The sequence below is a fragment of the Ursus arctos genome, unplaced genomic scaffold, assembly GCF_023065955.2.
Source record: "Ursus arctos isolate Adak ecotype North America unplaced genomic scaffold, UrsArc2.0 scaffold_17, whole genome shotgun sequence".
NCBI lineage: Eukaryota > Metazoa > Chordata > Mammalia > Carnivora > Ursidae > Ursus > Ursus arctos.
Genome location: NW_026622841.1, coordinates 43,428,018 through 43,443,701, shown reverse-complemented (window position 1 = coordinate 43,443,701; position 15,684 = coordinate 43,428,018). Strand labels below are relative to the sequence as shown.

At 37.3% G+C, this 15,684-nt stretch overlaps 1 protein-coding gene across 1 annotated transcript in view; it reads left to right on the top strand.

Annotated features, from left to right (window-relative positions):
* PSMA8 (proteasome 20S subunit alpha 8) overlaps positions 1-15,000 on the top strand; it is a 35,581-nt gene extending 20,581 nt beyond the window's left edge. Inside the window, exons 3-7 of the mRNA XM_048218427.1 lie at positions 31-155; positions 3,485-3,607; positions 11,851-11,970; positions 12,085-12,147; positions 14,896-15,000. Of these exons, the coding sequence (XP_048074384.1) occupies positions 31-155; positions 3,485-3,607; positions 11,851-11,970; positions 12,085-12,147; positions 14,896-15,000 (536 nt within the window). The remainder of the gene's footprint in view (positions 1-30; positions 156-3,484; positions 3,608-11,850; positions 11,971-12,084; positions 12,148-14,895) is intronic.
* The last annotated feature ends 684 nt before the right edge of the window (positions 15,001-15,684 follow it).

Below are 15,684 nucleotides of genomic sequence, written 5' to 3'. Positions count from 1 at the left end.
TTTTTTGTAATGTATTGCCGACTTTTATAGGACTAACTGCTGATGCTAGAGTAGTAATAAACAGAGCCCGTGTGGAGTGCCAGAGTCACAAGCTCACAGTGGAGGACCCAGTCACCGTAGAATATATAACTCGCTTCATAGCAACCTTAAAGCAGGTAAGCCACTAGTCCAACAGATTTTGAAAGGTTTTCTTCTTTTGCATCATTATGGTTACTCTCATGAGAATACTAGAGTAACTCCAGTCATTTAATCTATTAAATCTACTAAACTCCTTATTCCTTCTCACACTTACTTCATACTCATACTCTTATTCCAGTGGACTGCATAGATTTGAGCATTAGAAATCTCAATTACTATCAATTCTAGAAATTATATTAAAATTTCAAACAGCAATAAATCTCGTAATTTAAGAGGATTTCTATACCTTTAGGGATATAGTAATGAAAACTTTTTTTTTTTTTTAACACATTTACCAAAAAAATACCCATGGGTCTTTCACCTACAAACCTAAACACAACTGATCAGGTTTGGATATGACCTGTTTTGGTGTTTTTCTTAAAGATTTGTCTATTTATTTATTATTTTAGAGAGAGACAGAGTGCAATGGGGAGGGACAGAGGCGAGAGAGAGAATTTTAAGCAGCCTCCACGCTAAGCACAACCCAAACAGGGCTCAATCTCACAACCCTGAGATCACAACCTGAGATGAAATCAAGAGTGTGGTGTACAACCTACTAGGCACCCAGGCGCCCCTGGATATGATTTCTGACTTCATACATAGATACATGGTTTGCCATTAAGTATAATCATTATGTATGTAAGTATTTGTTCTCTATCATTTTATGTGTCCTTTATGTATGTCAGCGTAATCCTTATTCATACTTATCATTCTTACTAACTATATAATACTGTCTCCAGTTGCTCACTGGTAATTATTTAGATTGTTTCCAGTTACTTTCCCTTTCTCATTCTCTTTCTCAATTTAGTACTTTAATAACATTACTCTATCTTTGTCACAGCCTTTATTTTTCTTTTTTGAATTATATTGTTAAATTAATTTTCAGTATGAGATTACTAGATTAGAGAGTGTAATTGGTTTTAAGACTCTTGTTATATGAGCTAAATTGCTTGCTAAAAAGATTGAACCAGTTCTTATTGTGCAACCAGCAATACATAAATGTATCCCTGAAGGATCATCAGCCTTGGGTTTTCATTTTTCTTTTATTTTGCAAATAAGTATAACATAGTACTATAATAGTTGTTTTAATTTGTATTTTATAATTAGTAGTGAGGTTGGTTTTTTTTTTTTTTCCCACATGTTGGTTTGCTATTTTCATTTCTTCTAGTGTAAACTATCTTTCCTTTTGACAGGCACTCTGTGGTTAAGAATGTGCCTCCAGGAGCCAGAATTTGGGGGTTTTGAATCCTGGCTTTCTTACTTCCTAGTTAGTGTAGAGAGCATACTATTTAGTCTGTTTTGTCTTAATTTTCTTATTTATAGAAAATTACATTACAATAATATCTACTTTGTTGAGTTGCATTATGGATTAAATGATTTAATACATTTAAAGCATTTAGAACACTTTCTGGCATGGATTTTGTATTTGTCCATGTAGAGATTTTTTTAATAAACTATATATTCTAGATATTAAAGTTTTAAATTACATAATTATAAAAAGATACCTTGGGGTTTTTTTTTCAATTTAATTTATGTTGCAAGGAAGTCCAACATTTTTATATTATTCTACTTTACTTTTTTTATTTGCTTTGGTTTTCTCAGTAGTTAAAGGGGTATCCATTGGGGTACCTGCATGGCTTAATGGGCTAAGCATCCAGCTCTTGATCTCAGCTCAGGTCTTGATCTCAGGGTCCCGAGTTCAAGCTTCCTGCTGAGCTCCACACTGTATCCACCAAAAAAGCAAGGTGTAGAACATTGTGTATACAAGGCTCCCAATTGTGGTTTTTAGCTTTTCTTCTAGAAGTATAAAGGCTTCATAGAACATTTAATATTGTAAACCTGTAACAGCGTGGTTGCTACCGGGAACGGGTCTAGGGCTCTGCAACAAAAGAGATCCTTTATGTACACCTTTTGTACTTTTAAATTATTTTAACCCTGTGCAAGTACTTTTTCATTAAAGAAAAAAACCACAGTTGATTAAACAAAAGGGTCTTTCCTCTGAGGTATATTTACAAAGCATCTACTTCATATCTCTGTGTGAACTAAGAATATTAGGAAATACAGAAGAATGAAGACAAACCCTGTTCTTTAAGAGTTTGTTTACATTTGGAGCCCAAGTATTTGCATTCAAAATTTGAGATGGCCAATAAAAATACATAATAATAAAATATAAAAATGAAAAATATAAAATGAAAAAAAGGTATGAGCTTGAGCTTTCTGTCAGGGCTGCCCTCTGCACAACTTCTAGGGGCAGTCTCAGAATTAGTGTGAATTCTACTCGTTGGAGCACAATCCAGGAAGCTCCTGGCCTAAAAAAACACAATTGGTTTCCAGTGCCCTGCTGTCTGGGAAGAAAAAACAAGCAAAAACAAAGGTTTGCTTGTTTGGGAACTGAAAGAAATGTCTTAGTTGGGTTTTATGTAGAGATAACTTAATACACAGTGAACAAAATATACTTGATAATAATAGTATCAAGTAAGAATATTGATTATAATAGTAACAACTGTAGTGTCTCTCAAAGTAAACCCCAAGAACTTGCTTCCAAAGTACAGCTCACTGAAATCAGCTTTACTAGGTAGGAACAAAATGGTGTACATATACGGTTCTCTGCTATACTAACAAGATTATAATCCAGTTATGTTGCCAAAAAATATATAAAGCAGCAAGAAAACAGTTTTTTTTTTAAGATTTTATTTATTTATTTGACAGAGAGAGAGAGAGCCAGCGAGAGAGGGAACGCAAGCAGGGAGAGTGGGAGAGGAAGAACCAGGCTCCCAGCAGAAGAGCCTGATGTAGGGCTCAATCCCAGGACTCTGGGATCAAGCCCTGAGCCAAAGGCAGACGTTTAACAACTGAGCCACCCAGGCGTCCCAAGAAAACAGTTTTAAGACCATAAAAAGCAAACTTACTATTTTATTGTACACACTGTATATATTAATTTCATTAAAATTTTATCATGGATTGTCAGGAAGAGGATCTTAAATACATAATAAGAATCAACAAAGATCATTTTAGCAGGAATACTTTACTATTAAAAATTTATTAAGATTATTTATTTGGGGGAGAGAGAGCACAAGCAGGCTGCAGGCAGAGGGAGAGGGAGAAGCTGATTCCCCACTGAGCAGGGAGCCCTACATGGGGCTCAATCCCAGGACCCCAAGATCACAACCTGAGCCAAAGGCAGACACTAAACTAACTGAGCCACCAAGGAGCCACTGCTATTAAAATTTCTTAGTCGATAAGTAACAGTGCTATTCTTTATACGACCTCATATAGAAAGTAGTTATAAAAACATTTTATTTTTCAGAAATATACACAAAGCAATGGACGAAGACCTTTTGGCATTTCTGCCTTAATTGTAGGTTTTGATGACGATGGTATCCCAAGATTGTATCAGACTGATCCCTCTGGTACTTACCATGCTTGGAAGGTAAGTCATGAATTTGTTAATGTATTTTAGAAGTTGAGGGGCGCCTGGGTGGCACAGCGGTTAAGAGTCTGCCTTCGGCTCAGGGCGTGATCCCGGCATTCTGGGATCGAGCCCCACATCAGGCTCCTCTGCTATGAGCCTGCTTCTTCCTCTCCCACTCCCCCTGCTTGTGTTCCCTCTCTCGCTGGCCATCTCTATCTCTGTCAAATAAATAAATAAAATCTTTAAAAAAAAAAAAAAGAAGTTGAATACATGTATTCACAGTAAATGTTTTATCACTTTCAAGGGCATGACAAAAAATTACATTGCATTAAAGAATTGATGGTGGTAATCATTTAGCTAGTCAGCAACTATGATGATTTTTGGTGGATAGAAAAAACACTTTGGTTTATTTTTTTTTTAAGATTTTATTTATTTATTTGACAGAGAGAGAGAAAGAGAGTGCACACAAGCGGGGAGAGTAGCAGGCAAGGGAGAGACAGGCTCCCTGAGGAGCAGAGAGCCCAATGCAGGACTCGATCCCAGGATGCTGGGATCATGACCTGAGCTGAAGGCAGATGCTTAACCAACTGAGCCACCCAGGTGCCCCAACACTTTGGTTTATTAATCACAGGGTCTCTTCCTTACTTTTGAAAAGATGTGACAAACCTAAGTATATACAAATGGTCAAATAAGAGATATATCTGATTCCTATTCATCATTCATTCTTCCAAATAGTACTGCGTCATACAGATACCTGCTTTGAGTAGAAATAGTTTTTCTGCTTCTAATCAGAATTGAATGAGCATTTAACCCTATAGTGAAATATTTAACGCATTCTCTATTCTAGGAGAGTTAGAGTACCCCACTATGAATCTCTATTTATATGGCAGTACATTACAATTGTCTCCACACAATTCCTGGAATATAGTTTGTTTTCTGGATTAGTTGTTATCCCTGCTTAGTGGAGAGGCTGCTTCCTCCTCTCCCTCTGCCCCTCCCTCCCACTCATTCTCCCTCTCTTGCTCTCTCTCTCAAATATATAAATAAAATCTTAAAAAAAAAAAGTTTAAATACCCAGGCTTTAAATAATTTCATGAAGTGTTTATTTTACTGTAATTAAAAGCCAAATAAATTAATGAGAAATATTGCCTTGGTCTTTATGCCTGTATTAACTAAAGGAATTGATTTGGGCTGACCACACTCATACTGTTTTATAAACCAACTAACCAGGCCAGTAAAACAGTGGATTATATTCCTGCCACAAAGATCTGGATACCGTGTTAGCTGCACATCTTCTTTCAAGCTAACTAGACAAACTAACTGGTAATCAGAAACTATGAATTTACCTACTGCAAATACCAGACTTTTTTGTGCCAATTTAAGAAATCTTTTACATGTACTAGATTTCTTATGCCTCCCAAATCTATACCTTAAACAAAAGTTACTACCCTCAGTTTTTCTCTAAATATTTTAAAGTGTGCCATCTTCTGTTTGTATTAATTATTACATCATTACACTTCATTTCAATATCATAACAATTTCCAAGTTTACATAATTTTCTATTTAATTTGCTCCCCAGGGTCATACAAAGAAGCATTTTTATTTTATTGTAAAGACAACTAATTAGGAAAATTGTGGAATTTTTATTTTTTTATTTTTATTTATTATTTATTTGAGAGAGAGAGAACACAAACGGGAGCCACAGAGACAGAGTCAGAAGCCAACTCCCCACTGAACAGGGAGCCCAACATGGGCTCCATCCCAAGGTCCTGAGATCATGACCTGAGCTGAAGGCAGACACTTAACCAACTGAGCCACCCAGGCGCCCCAAAATTATGGAATTTTTAAGTTGTTGGGAATTTGTTTATCATCTAGGTCTGAAACTATGCATTGCTGTGGTGTCTCAAGGCCATGTATCATCATTTAACTAGTTTCACATATTGTACTTTCTTGTAAGATTTTGGTTGAAATCAAATGTGGCTTTAAAAAAATAATCTGTAACAAAAAACATTTGAAAACTTTTCTATTTTACATACTTGGTGAGACTCAGGAGTTAAGTGATTTTTTTTTTTTTAGAGTTCACACCACTAATAACAAAACTGTCATTAGAACTCAGGGTCTTCTGCTTTATTAGTACAGTGTTCCTTCCATTACATCATGCTTAGGCCAAATGGTTCTTTATGTGTGTTACATAAATTCTGATACCCAGTCTTGAAAAATGGAATAAAATCTTCTGGTTTAATTTCTGTTTTGGGGAGACTATATGTAGCACTTTAGCCATGAGATCAGGTATTTGTTTTTTTTCATTTCTATGTTTTGTTTTTCACTCTGACCTACTATACCAGTAGCCTGATAAAGTGATACAATGGGCTCTTGAGGACACAGCTATGGTACCATGTGGTGACGACACTTTGCAGTGCTAGGATGTAGTTTTACAAGGTACAGATAGAGGAAATGTGAAATGGGTAGAAGATATAGAAAATTCAAAATATAAACTGGCCACATGACCTGTAGCAGAAATGAGAACAGAAATCACTGATACAGGGGGGTTCTTTACCTGGCACGTAACACAAACTTTTTTTTTTTTTTTGAGATTATGATCCATTAATGATCCTGCCTTAATGGATTATAGAGCCTTCCATTAGCTTTTTTCACTTTACATGAGAATACTAAGAAAGTTCTAGACATCTCCTCCCTGGTCCCATTATATAATAGTAACTTTATTTCCCTTGATAATCAGAATAAATCATACCACCCTCACACTAACCCATTATTTGCCTACTGGTTCAAAGGCATGAGGTGTCCAAAATTGCCAACTGGCAGTCTCAGCTTCTGAATCAGTGAAATTGTTATATCCCCTAGAAGAATACTGCCTCTTCTCCCTTTCCCACCACCCCACCAATTTGGGAACTAGGCCCTTTAAACTAATACAACCCAAGAAGCAAAAATTTTATTAGTGGCCCTTTAGAGGTTTAATGAGACAGCTATCCCTTGATTCCGAGATTTGTGGCTATGAAATAAATTAGTTACTGGTTCCCATGTCAGGGCACATACAGGATCTTGTAGAATAGAAACCCGGCTCCATAAGATGCTAGTGCTATAACTGAGCCTTCAGTTGGCTCTCCCCTGTTTTTATCAGGTTGGCTTCTTTAGGATCAGAGAACACGATAAGACCAGTGAGTCCCATGGGCATAAGTGTATTCTCTCAGTTCCTCCTTGGTCATCAGCAATGTTTTGTAGGATAACATGACGGTGAAGAAAGCATTCAGCAGGTTCACAGAAGGTGGGGCATTTGGGAAGGGAAGGGAGACTCATATCCAGAGTCAGTTTCTCTTCCAGTGAGGGCATACAGCTGCCCCTTCCATAACAGAAGAGTCTCAAGAAATCAGTTAGCCCAGGGGTGCCTAGGTGGCTCAGTCATTTAAGCGTCTGCCTTTGGCTCAGATCCTGGAATCAAGCCCCACGTTGAGTTCCCTGCTCAGGGGAGAGCCTGCTTCTTCTTCTCCCTCTCCTCCTCCCCCCACTTTTCCCCCCCTCTCTCACTGTCTCAAATAAATAAATAAAATCTTAAAACAAAATCAGCCCAGTAGTTCTGGCAGTATCCACACCAATGGTGCGGGGAAACCCTATTTGAAATATTTTTTTCTTCTTTATATATTTTCATATTGCAGAAAGTATTTTTTTATGTCAAGTAACATGTTCTGGGGCTTGGCACATTACATTAAATTGAATAAAAAATTCTTCTGCTATAACCATGTAGAAAGCTAGAATGATCATTAACATGTTTTTAATGCACAGCTGAACTCACAAAAAAGACAGAAAATCCTAAGGGGCCAGAAATGAGGAAGGAATTGAGTACCAGAACACTAAGCATATGAGTTAATATCTCTGTACTTAGGGATATTATAGTGTAGGATTCCCAAAGTAATTACCATCAAAAGTTACAAGGTAAAATATATTAACAGTTGATAATTTAACAAATAGTCTATATGTATTTGAATTACGTAACAAATATTGTTCTAGGTTTGGGGATATAGAGGTGACAAAAAAATGTACAGATGGTGTATATGTAATTTAAGTCCTGTGGGGGAAAAAAGAGAACAAGGTTAGGAGGATAGAGGTGATTGGTAGTTAAGATAGTCAGGGAAAGCACCTCTGAAAAGGTGATATTTGAACAGAGGCCCGAAGAAAGTGAAGGAGCAGCCCAGGTAGTTATTTCTGTGGTATTCCAAACAGAGGAACCAATCAGAGCAAAATTCCAAGGCAGCAGTATGTTCCATATCTATGAGATATCAGGCTCTATGCAGAGCATATGACTGTGCTATGGTGAATCCAGAAAGATAGTCGTGAGGAATGAGTAACAGAGGTAGGAGGGGGCTAGATCTTGTAGGGTCTGAAGGCCTTAGATAGGACTTGGATGTTAAAGAGAGTGATGTAGGGGTGCCTGGGTGGCTTAGTCAGTTAAGTGTCTGCCTTTGGCTCAGGTCATTATCCCAGGGTCCTGGAATCAAGCCCTGCATCAGGCTCCCTGCTCAGTGAGAAGTCTGCTTCTCCCTCTGCCTCCCTGCTCCTATGCCCACCCCTGCTTGTGCTTTCTCAAGTAAATAAATAAAATCTTAAAAAAATAATTAAAAAAAATAAGGAGAGTGATGTAGAAAGCCATCTGAGGTTTTGGCATATTAGAGTAACATGATCTGACTTATATTTGTAAAGGATCTATGTGGCCGCTCTACTGAGAATATACTGTATGGTAGGGTAGAAGCAGGCAAACAAGTTAGGAGGCTGTGTCCAATAATAATCCAGGCAAGACCTGATATAGATCAGGAGTACTGGACCAGTGAAAGGTGGAGAAGGATCCAGCATAGTCTATGAAGAACCTAGAGAGGGGTGTCCTCGATCGCAAGTGAAAATGGTATTCCAAGAAGAGTTGATCAGCTGAGCCAGAGCCACTGATGGGTCAGGTAAACAGTGAGATGACTGGATATGGCAATGGGTAGGTCATGGCTGACATTGACAAGAACATGTCATAGTGATGAGCTTGATTGGAGTAGATTTAAAAGAGAAAGGAAAGATCAAGAATCATCAGGCTTACTTTGGAAAACAGTGTGGAGGTCCCTCAAAAAGTTAAAAATAGATCTACCCTATGACCCAGCAATTGCACTACTGGGTATTTACCCCAAAGACACAGACGTAGTGAAGAGAAAGACCATATGCACCCCAATGTTCATAGCAGCATTGTCCACAATAGCTAAACTGTGGAAGAAGCCAAGATGCCCTTCAATAGACGAATGGATAAAGAAAATGTGGTCCATATATACAAAGGAATATTACTCAGCCATCAGAAAGAACGATTACCCAACATTTGCAGCAACATGGATGGGACTGGAGGAGATTATGCTAAGTGAAATAAGTCAAGCAGAGAAAGACAATTATCATACAGTTTCACTTATTTATGGAACATTAGGAATAGCAGGGAGATCGGTAGGAGAAGGAAGGGAAGAATGAAGGGGGGTAAACAGAAGGGGGAATAAACCATGAGAGACTATGGACTCTGGGAAACAAACTGAGGGTTTCAGAGGGGCGGGGGGCGGGGGACTGGGCTAGGCCAGTGATGAGTATTAAGGAGGGCACGTATTGCATGGAGCACTGGGTGTTATAGGCAAACAATGAATCATGGAACACTACATCAAAAACTAATGATGTACTGCATGGTGACTAACATAATAAAAAATTAAAAAAAAATCATCAGGCTTTTATACTTTCTGTAGAAGACCACACAAAGGATAACTATTGTATTACTCATCAGCTAAGAAATTCTAATAGTAAATAAAGTATTTCTGCCAAAATGATCTTCTTTATCAATTTTTAATCTTTTTTTAAAAAGATTTTATTTATTTGTTTGAGAGAGAGAGAGAGAGAGCGAGCGAGCATGAGCCAGGGGGAGGGGCAGAGGAAGAGGGAGCAGCAGATTCCCCCCACTAATCAGGGAATCGGGTGCTGTGCCATCCCAGAACCCTGAGATTATGACCTGAGCCAAAAGCAGACGCTTAACCAATTGAGCCACCCAGATGCCCCATCAATTTTTGTTCTATATATCTTTAAGATATACAAAGATTTATCTGTGAGGTATTGTTTTTGGCTCCTAACAACAGAGATGTGATGATTCTTATAACAATTTATTTTTCTTATATAATGAGAAGTCTCATATAATGAGGTAGATGATTGCTGTTATTTGTCTTTTTTATTATCTTAGTGTTTGCCCATGCTCTCAAAGTGGCTGCTAGATCTCCAGCCAACCTGTCTGCATTCCAGGCAGCAAAGGTTTCTACAAGTTCTACCCATTTATTTCCACTTGTATATTCCTATTGGTAACCAAGGCTAGGAAATGACACTTTTCAGCAGGCATTGATGAAAATTCTAGAGTTCTGTCACGAAGGAAGAACGGATATTGGGGTAGGCTGCTAATAATCTTTGCCATAGAAAATTAACATTAATCTTTATAGGCAGGCAGGAAAAAAACATTGCTAAAACTAAGTCTGTTGAAGTGGGTTGGAGTGGGTGATGGATTTGGAGGAAGGGTGGGGATGTAGTGAGGCAAGAAGATTTTAGGAAACCAGCCAGGTAGGTAAGAATTAAAGAATTTTTACATCACCAGTTAGAAGAATTGGACAGGAAAGTCACCAGGAATTTATAAGATAACTTTCTAAGGGCTCAGTGAGATTTTTGGATAAACTCCTACTTTATATTCTTCCTCTCTGGGCAAGAACTACTTACCCCCAAAAAACTAGTAGCAAATAATACTTCAAAGTCATACCAGTCTGAAGTCTTTACTTTTGATATTAGTGAAATTTCAAAGCCACAAAATTTAATTTAAAATTTCACAGCTATTCTTTTAATCTCCTGAAATATAAAGGAATAGAAAAAGTCTGTGAAGTAAAAATAATCTTCTGCTAACCAGAACAATACACTGTCATGCAGTACAAAAGATATGCTTTCATACTGACTTCCTAACGTCTCTTTTGCATTCTCTTTCTGATAATCATAATACTAAACATAACCAGTTAGAACTGAGACATTCCCTCATTCAATGCCAGGATCCCTGAGTAAAGGGATGGGCCTCTCTGGGGGCTCTTTCCTCTCTAAAGTCATCATAGCAAAGGGGCATGTGGCAGCGTAGTGTATAGAGTTCAGAGCTTGGAGTGTCAAAGCTCAGCTCTTCTACTTATCCCCTCTGTGATCTTGGGCAAGATTATTTAAGACACTGGTTCACAAATAGGGGTGACTTTGTACTCCCTAAGAGACATTTGGCAATCTCTAGAGACATGTTTGGTTGTCACAACTGGGGCGGGGGATGCTACTAGAATCTAGTGGATAGAGTCTGATAAACATCCTACAATGCACAGAACATCCCCCCACAGCAAAAAAATTACTCAGCTCAAAATGTTAATAGTGCTGAGGTTAAGAAAGCTTGTTTTAACCTTTCCAAGCCCCCATTTTTTCATTCATGAATTGGGGTTTGTAATAGTAACTATTCAATTATTTTTGTGATGGCTAAAGGAAATAATCCATGTAAAATGCTTAGCATAGTGCCTGGCATATAAGTGCTCTATTATATAAGAATTACTATTACCATCACTATTATCATCACTAATACTTGCCTAGGTATTTAGACTGAATTAAAAGAACATGCCATATACCACCTGTGGCTGTACAGCCTCTTTCCTTCATCTGATGAACATTTCTAAAGAACAAAGAAAAATGGAGAATAGAACAGAAGAATTTTTTCTAGCTTATGAATCAAAGATAATCAATAATTAGGTGACCACTTGCTTCTAAGTTCTAAGAAAATGATGCATACAGTCCTATTCATGCAAACAGCTTTCTTCTCCAGGTCGATGTCCTTTTTATCCTTTTTTCTTTCTTCTTTTGGTACTATATTGCAAAGTCCTACCTCCTTTCCTCTCTACATCTTTTGAATTTCAACTCTTTCAGTCTTCCCTGGTTATCAAGGACTTGGGAGCCATTAAAGTAGTAGAAAGCATTGGGACAAGGCATTGGTATGTTTGAAGATAAGGCACGCCACCATTACGGATCATTGACATAGTAACAAAACGAGCTGCTGAAGTGTTTGCTAAGTTTTCAAAACTATAATTTTCATTTAGTAATTAGACTAATAAACTCAATAAACTCTAAACTTCACTGACTAACCATAAATGCATTCATATTGCAATGATATTAATAACTATCTTTCATTTTTCAAGGCAAATGCAATAGGCCGAAGTGCTAAAACTGTCCGAGAATTTCTAGAAAAGAATTATACAGAAGATGCTATAGCAAATGACAATGAGGCTATCAAATTAGCAATAAGAGCTTTGCTAGAAGTAAGTGATCTAATCAATCATATTCAGAACATGGGGAGAGAAGATTCGTTCTTATTTCCTCACTAAAATAAAATTTCCTGAACTAATTTTAATATTGTGCTTATTCTACATTAGGTTGTCCAGTCTGGTGGAAAAAACATTGAACTTGCTATAATAAGAAGAAACCAGCCTTTGAAAGTAAGTCATTAACCAAAGAGGAAAACACATTTGTAATATGAAGTAATTTATCTTGTCAAAATGTTGACACCTGTGAATCTTCATTTAAAAGCCTGAAACACCCATTAGCATCCACTGACATTATGATGACATCTGTTTTGTTTCTGTAAGCTAATGTTCACTAATTTGTTTGTGCTTACTGCAAGCAGTTACCTATCCCTGGTCCTTTGTGAAGACTTAGAGGAGCTGAGATTTATATGTAGGCTTTACCCCCTTTGGTATATATTCTTCTAAGTAGGAACCCCTACTGAGTCAGTCATATATGGGATTAGTATAATATATTGTCTATGGAGATTTAGTCCCAGCCTCACATACAAGCATACCTTGGAGATATTGAGGATTCAGTTCCAACCACCACTATTAAGCCAGTATTGCAATAAAGCAAGTCAAATGAATTTTTTGGTTTCCCAGTGCATATAAAAGTTATGTTTATACTATACTGTAGTCCCTTAAGTGTGCATTATATCTAAACGAAAAACAATGTACATATCTTAATTCAAAAATACAGTGCTAAAAAATGCTAGGCAGCATTTGAGCTGTGAGTCATAATTACTGATCATAGATCACCATAACAAATATAATAGTAATGAAAACATTTGCAGTATTGCAAGAATTACCAAAATGTGATAGATACAAAGTTAAGCAAATGGTGTTGGAAAAATGGTGCCAATAAACTTGCTCAATGTAGGGTTGCCACAGACCTTCAATTTGTAATAAGCACAGGGGCGCCTGGCTGGCTGAGTCGGGAGAGCATGCAACTCTTGATCTCGGAGTCGTGAGCTCAAGCCCCATGTTGGGCATAGAGCTTAATTAAAACAAAAACAAAAACAAAAACAAAAAAACAGCAATTTATAAAAAAATGCAGTATCTGCAAAGCACAATTAAAACAAGGTATTCCTATAAGGAGCAGTTTATCTCACTATCCTCCTAGATCTTCTGAAATCAAGATATGCTTTCAGCCAGTGTCGTTCAGCTATTGTGTGTATAATTATAGGCCCTCCGGGCTTCTAACATAGTGTTATCCTTCATTATGTCAAAAAACCTCCACCCCTTGATTTTCCGTGGTTTTTATCTATTTTCTCTACTTTTCACTTAAAAGTGCCTTGACGGGCAGCTGGGTGGCTCAGTCGGTTGAGCGTCTACCTTTAACTCAGGTCATGATCCCATGTCCTGGGATCAAGCCCCGCATTGGGCTCTCTGCTTAGCGGGAAGTCTGCTTCTCCCTCTCATGTTCCCCCTGTGCACTCTCTCTCTCCATCTCTCAAATAAGCAAAAACCTTAAAAAAAAAAAAAAGTGCCTTGAGCTTCTATAAGAAAATGAAATTGTAATACCTAGTGTGATAACTTTTCCGTATTTCTCTGTGGCAAGACTTGCATTATTCTTTGTGTACCCTTTGTTAGCCATTTTGTGACGAACCACAAAATAAATCATCTAGGGTACTGTGATTGAGGACTCATCGGCCAAAGAACATCTGAAATGTGGTTCACTGTTGTTCCTTAGGTAGAACTGTATTCAGAGCAGTTTGCCAGCTCTCCAGCTGACAGTGTAAAAAGCACTTACAGCATGGAAACTAATGAAAAGTATACTAAAAAGGATTATTTTACATATATATTTGTTTTGAAGGAAATATTTCAAGAGAAAATAGTGTTAAAATCAGTGTCGGATGGAGCAGTGGGGTTTTTGTTTTTTGAGTTGTGTTGGTGCATTGCTTTGACACCACATTCCCACCTCACCTTTTATTAGCCTACTGGTAGACAGGGATACGAAGAATAAGAGAGATGGGGAGAGAGGTGTAGGTTCTGCCCCTGCACGGCCCCACAAAAATAACGATGGTGCTGAACACAGTGTGTGGAGATGAGAACTGGGCTGTGTTGTCACCCCTGCTGTCAAGGGTCTCAGGACAGACGTGCAAACACCACAAGGACACAAAACCACCGAGGCCAGGGTCACCTCTCCAGCTCCAGCACATACATGTATACCCACATGGACAGACACACCCAGTCGTGCATATATTTCTTACTGATGCGTGGTAGGGTGGTATGCACTGGCAGTGAAGTTAGACTGCCCTCCCACATGCTGTTTCAGGATATGCTGTGTGGCACATAGGGCATGGCCTTTGGAATTGAACAGACCTGGGTGTAAATTTAGAATTAGACCTAAGTTCCTGCAAATTGATATGTTTGCTAGTATGACCTGGAGCAAGTTGCTCCCATCTTTCATTTTAAATATAATAAAATTGATCTGTATAAAACAAAAACTATTTTTGCTTTACACTTAGGGAGTTGTTAACAAAGCAGTATAAGTTGTCTTTTCCCTACCTCTTTGGCTATTCTAGTGGCTGATAAAATAGGCAAACCCTATCAGAGAATCACACAGTGGGGTGGAGAGGGAGTGTTCAATAATGAGCTACTTGTTCATGAATAGAATAAGCCTGCATTAAAATGTTTTCAGAGTTATGTGCATATAAAGGATATGTAATGCAATATAACACTTTGCCCTGCTTTTTTAGCACGATAGTGAAAATATCATAGAGTTTAAATTTTGTGTGTATTTGTTACAAGTATATATATTTCATTATATATTTGAAGATATAAAATTGAAGTTTAAATAGAAAATATAAATGTATAAAATATTGGTTCCTTCATATTGGAAATATTTAGAAATTGTGGGTATAATTGAAATTAGCTTTTTAAATATTTTCTTTCCAGATGTTTAGTGCCAAAGAAATTGAATTACAAGTAACTGAAATAGAAAAGGAAAAGGAAGAAGCAGAGAAGAAAAAATCCAAGAAGACTACCGAATTCTTAGGATGAACATTAGGAGCTTGTAATGTTTTGTTGTACTCCTTGCAATTACTTAGTGAAGTTTTAAAGGAATAAGTTGGTTTGCAGCATTACATTTAGTAGTTCTATGCTGTTCTGAGAATGCCACATTTGTGGCTGTCTTCAGTCTGCTACATGGACAAACATATCTTAGTATGAAGATTTTCTTTGAACAGAAATTTCAGTAATTGTTGAAAGCAGTCATGATTCCACATAAGCCTGTGACTATACTTAGTAACTTGTATAGTGTGTTACTTTTCTTCATCTGTGGAAATTTAAGAAAAAAGCTTAATTTAAAAAAATTAATAATTTGTAAAACATTTTTAAATAAAAATTAATAATTTGTTGATGTTTGAGTTTTGACTGTCAGGTAAAGAGATAACTATTGCAAAATAAATTGAATCTTGAGTTGTACTTCTAGATGAAAGACAAAAACATCCTTGTATTAGTGAATTGCCAAAATTTTATCAGATCCTTCTTCAGTTTTAAGCATTTATCATATTTATTTTACTTTTGTCATTTTTTAAGTTGCAGTATATTATTTTTTTCATGGAACAAATAATAAAGACCTGGTCGAATGGGGCGCCTGGGTGGCGCAGTCATTAAGTGTCTGCCTTTGGCTCAGGGCGTGATCCCAGTGTTCTGGGATTGAGCCCCACATCAGGCTCCTTCGCT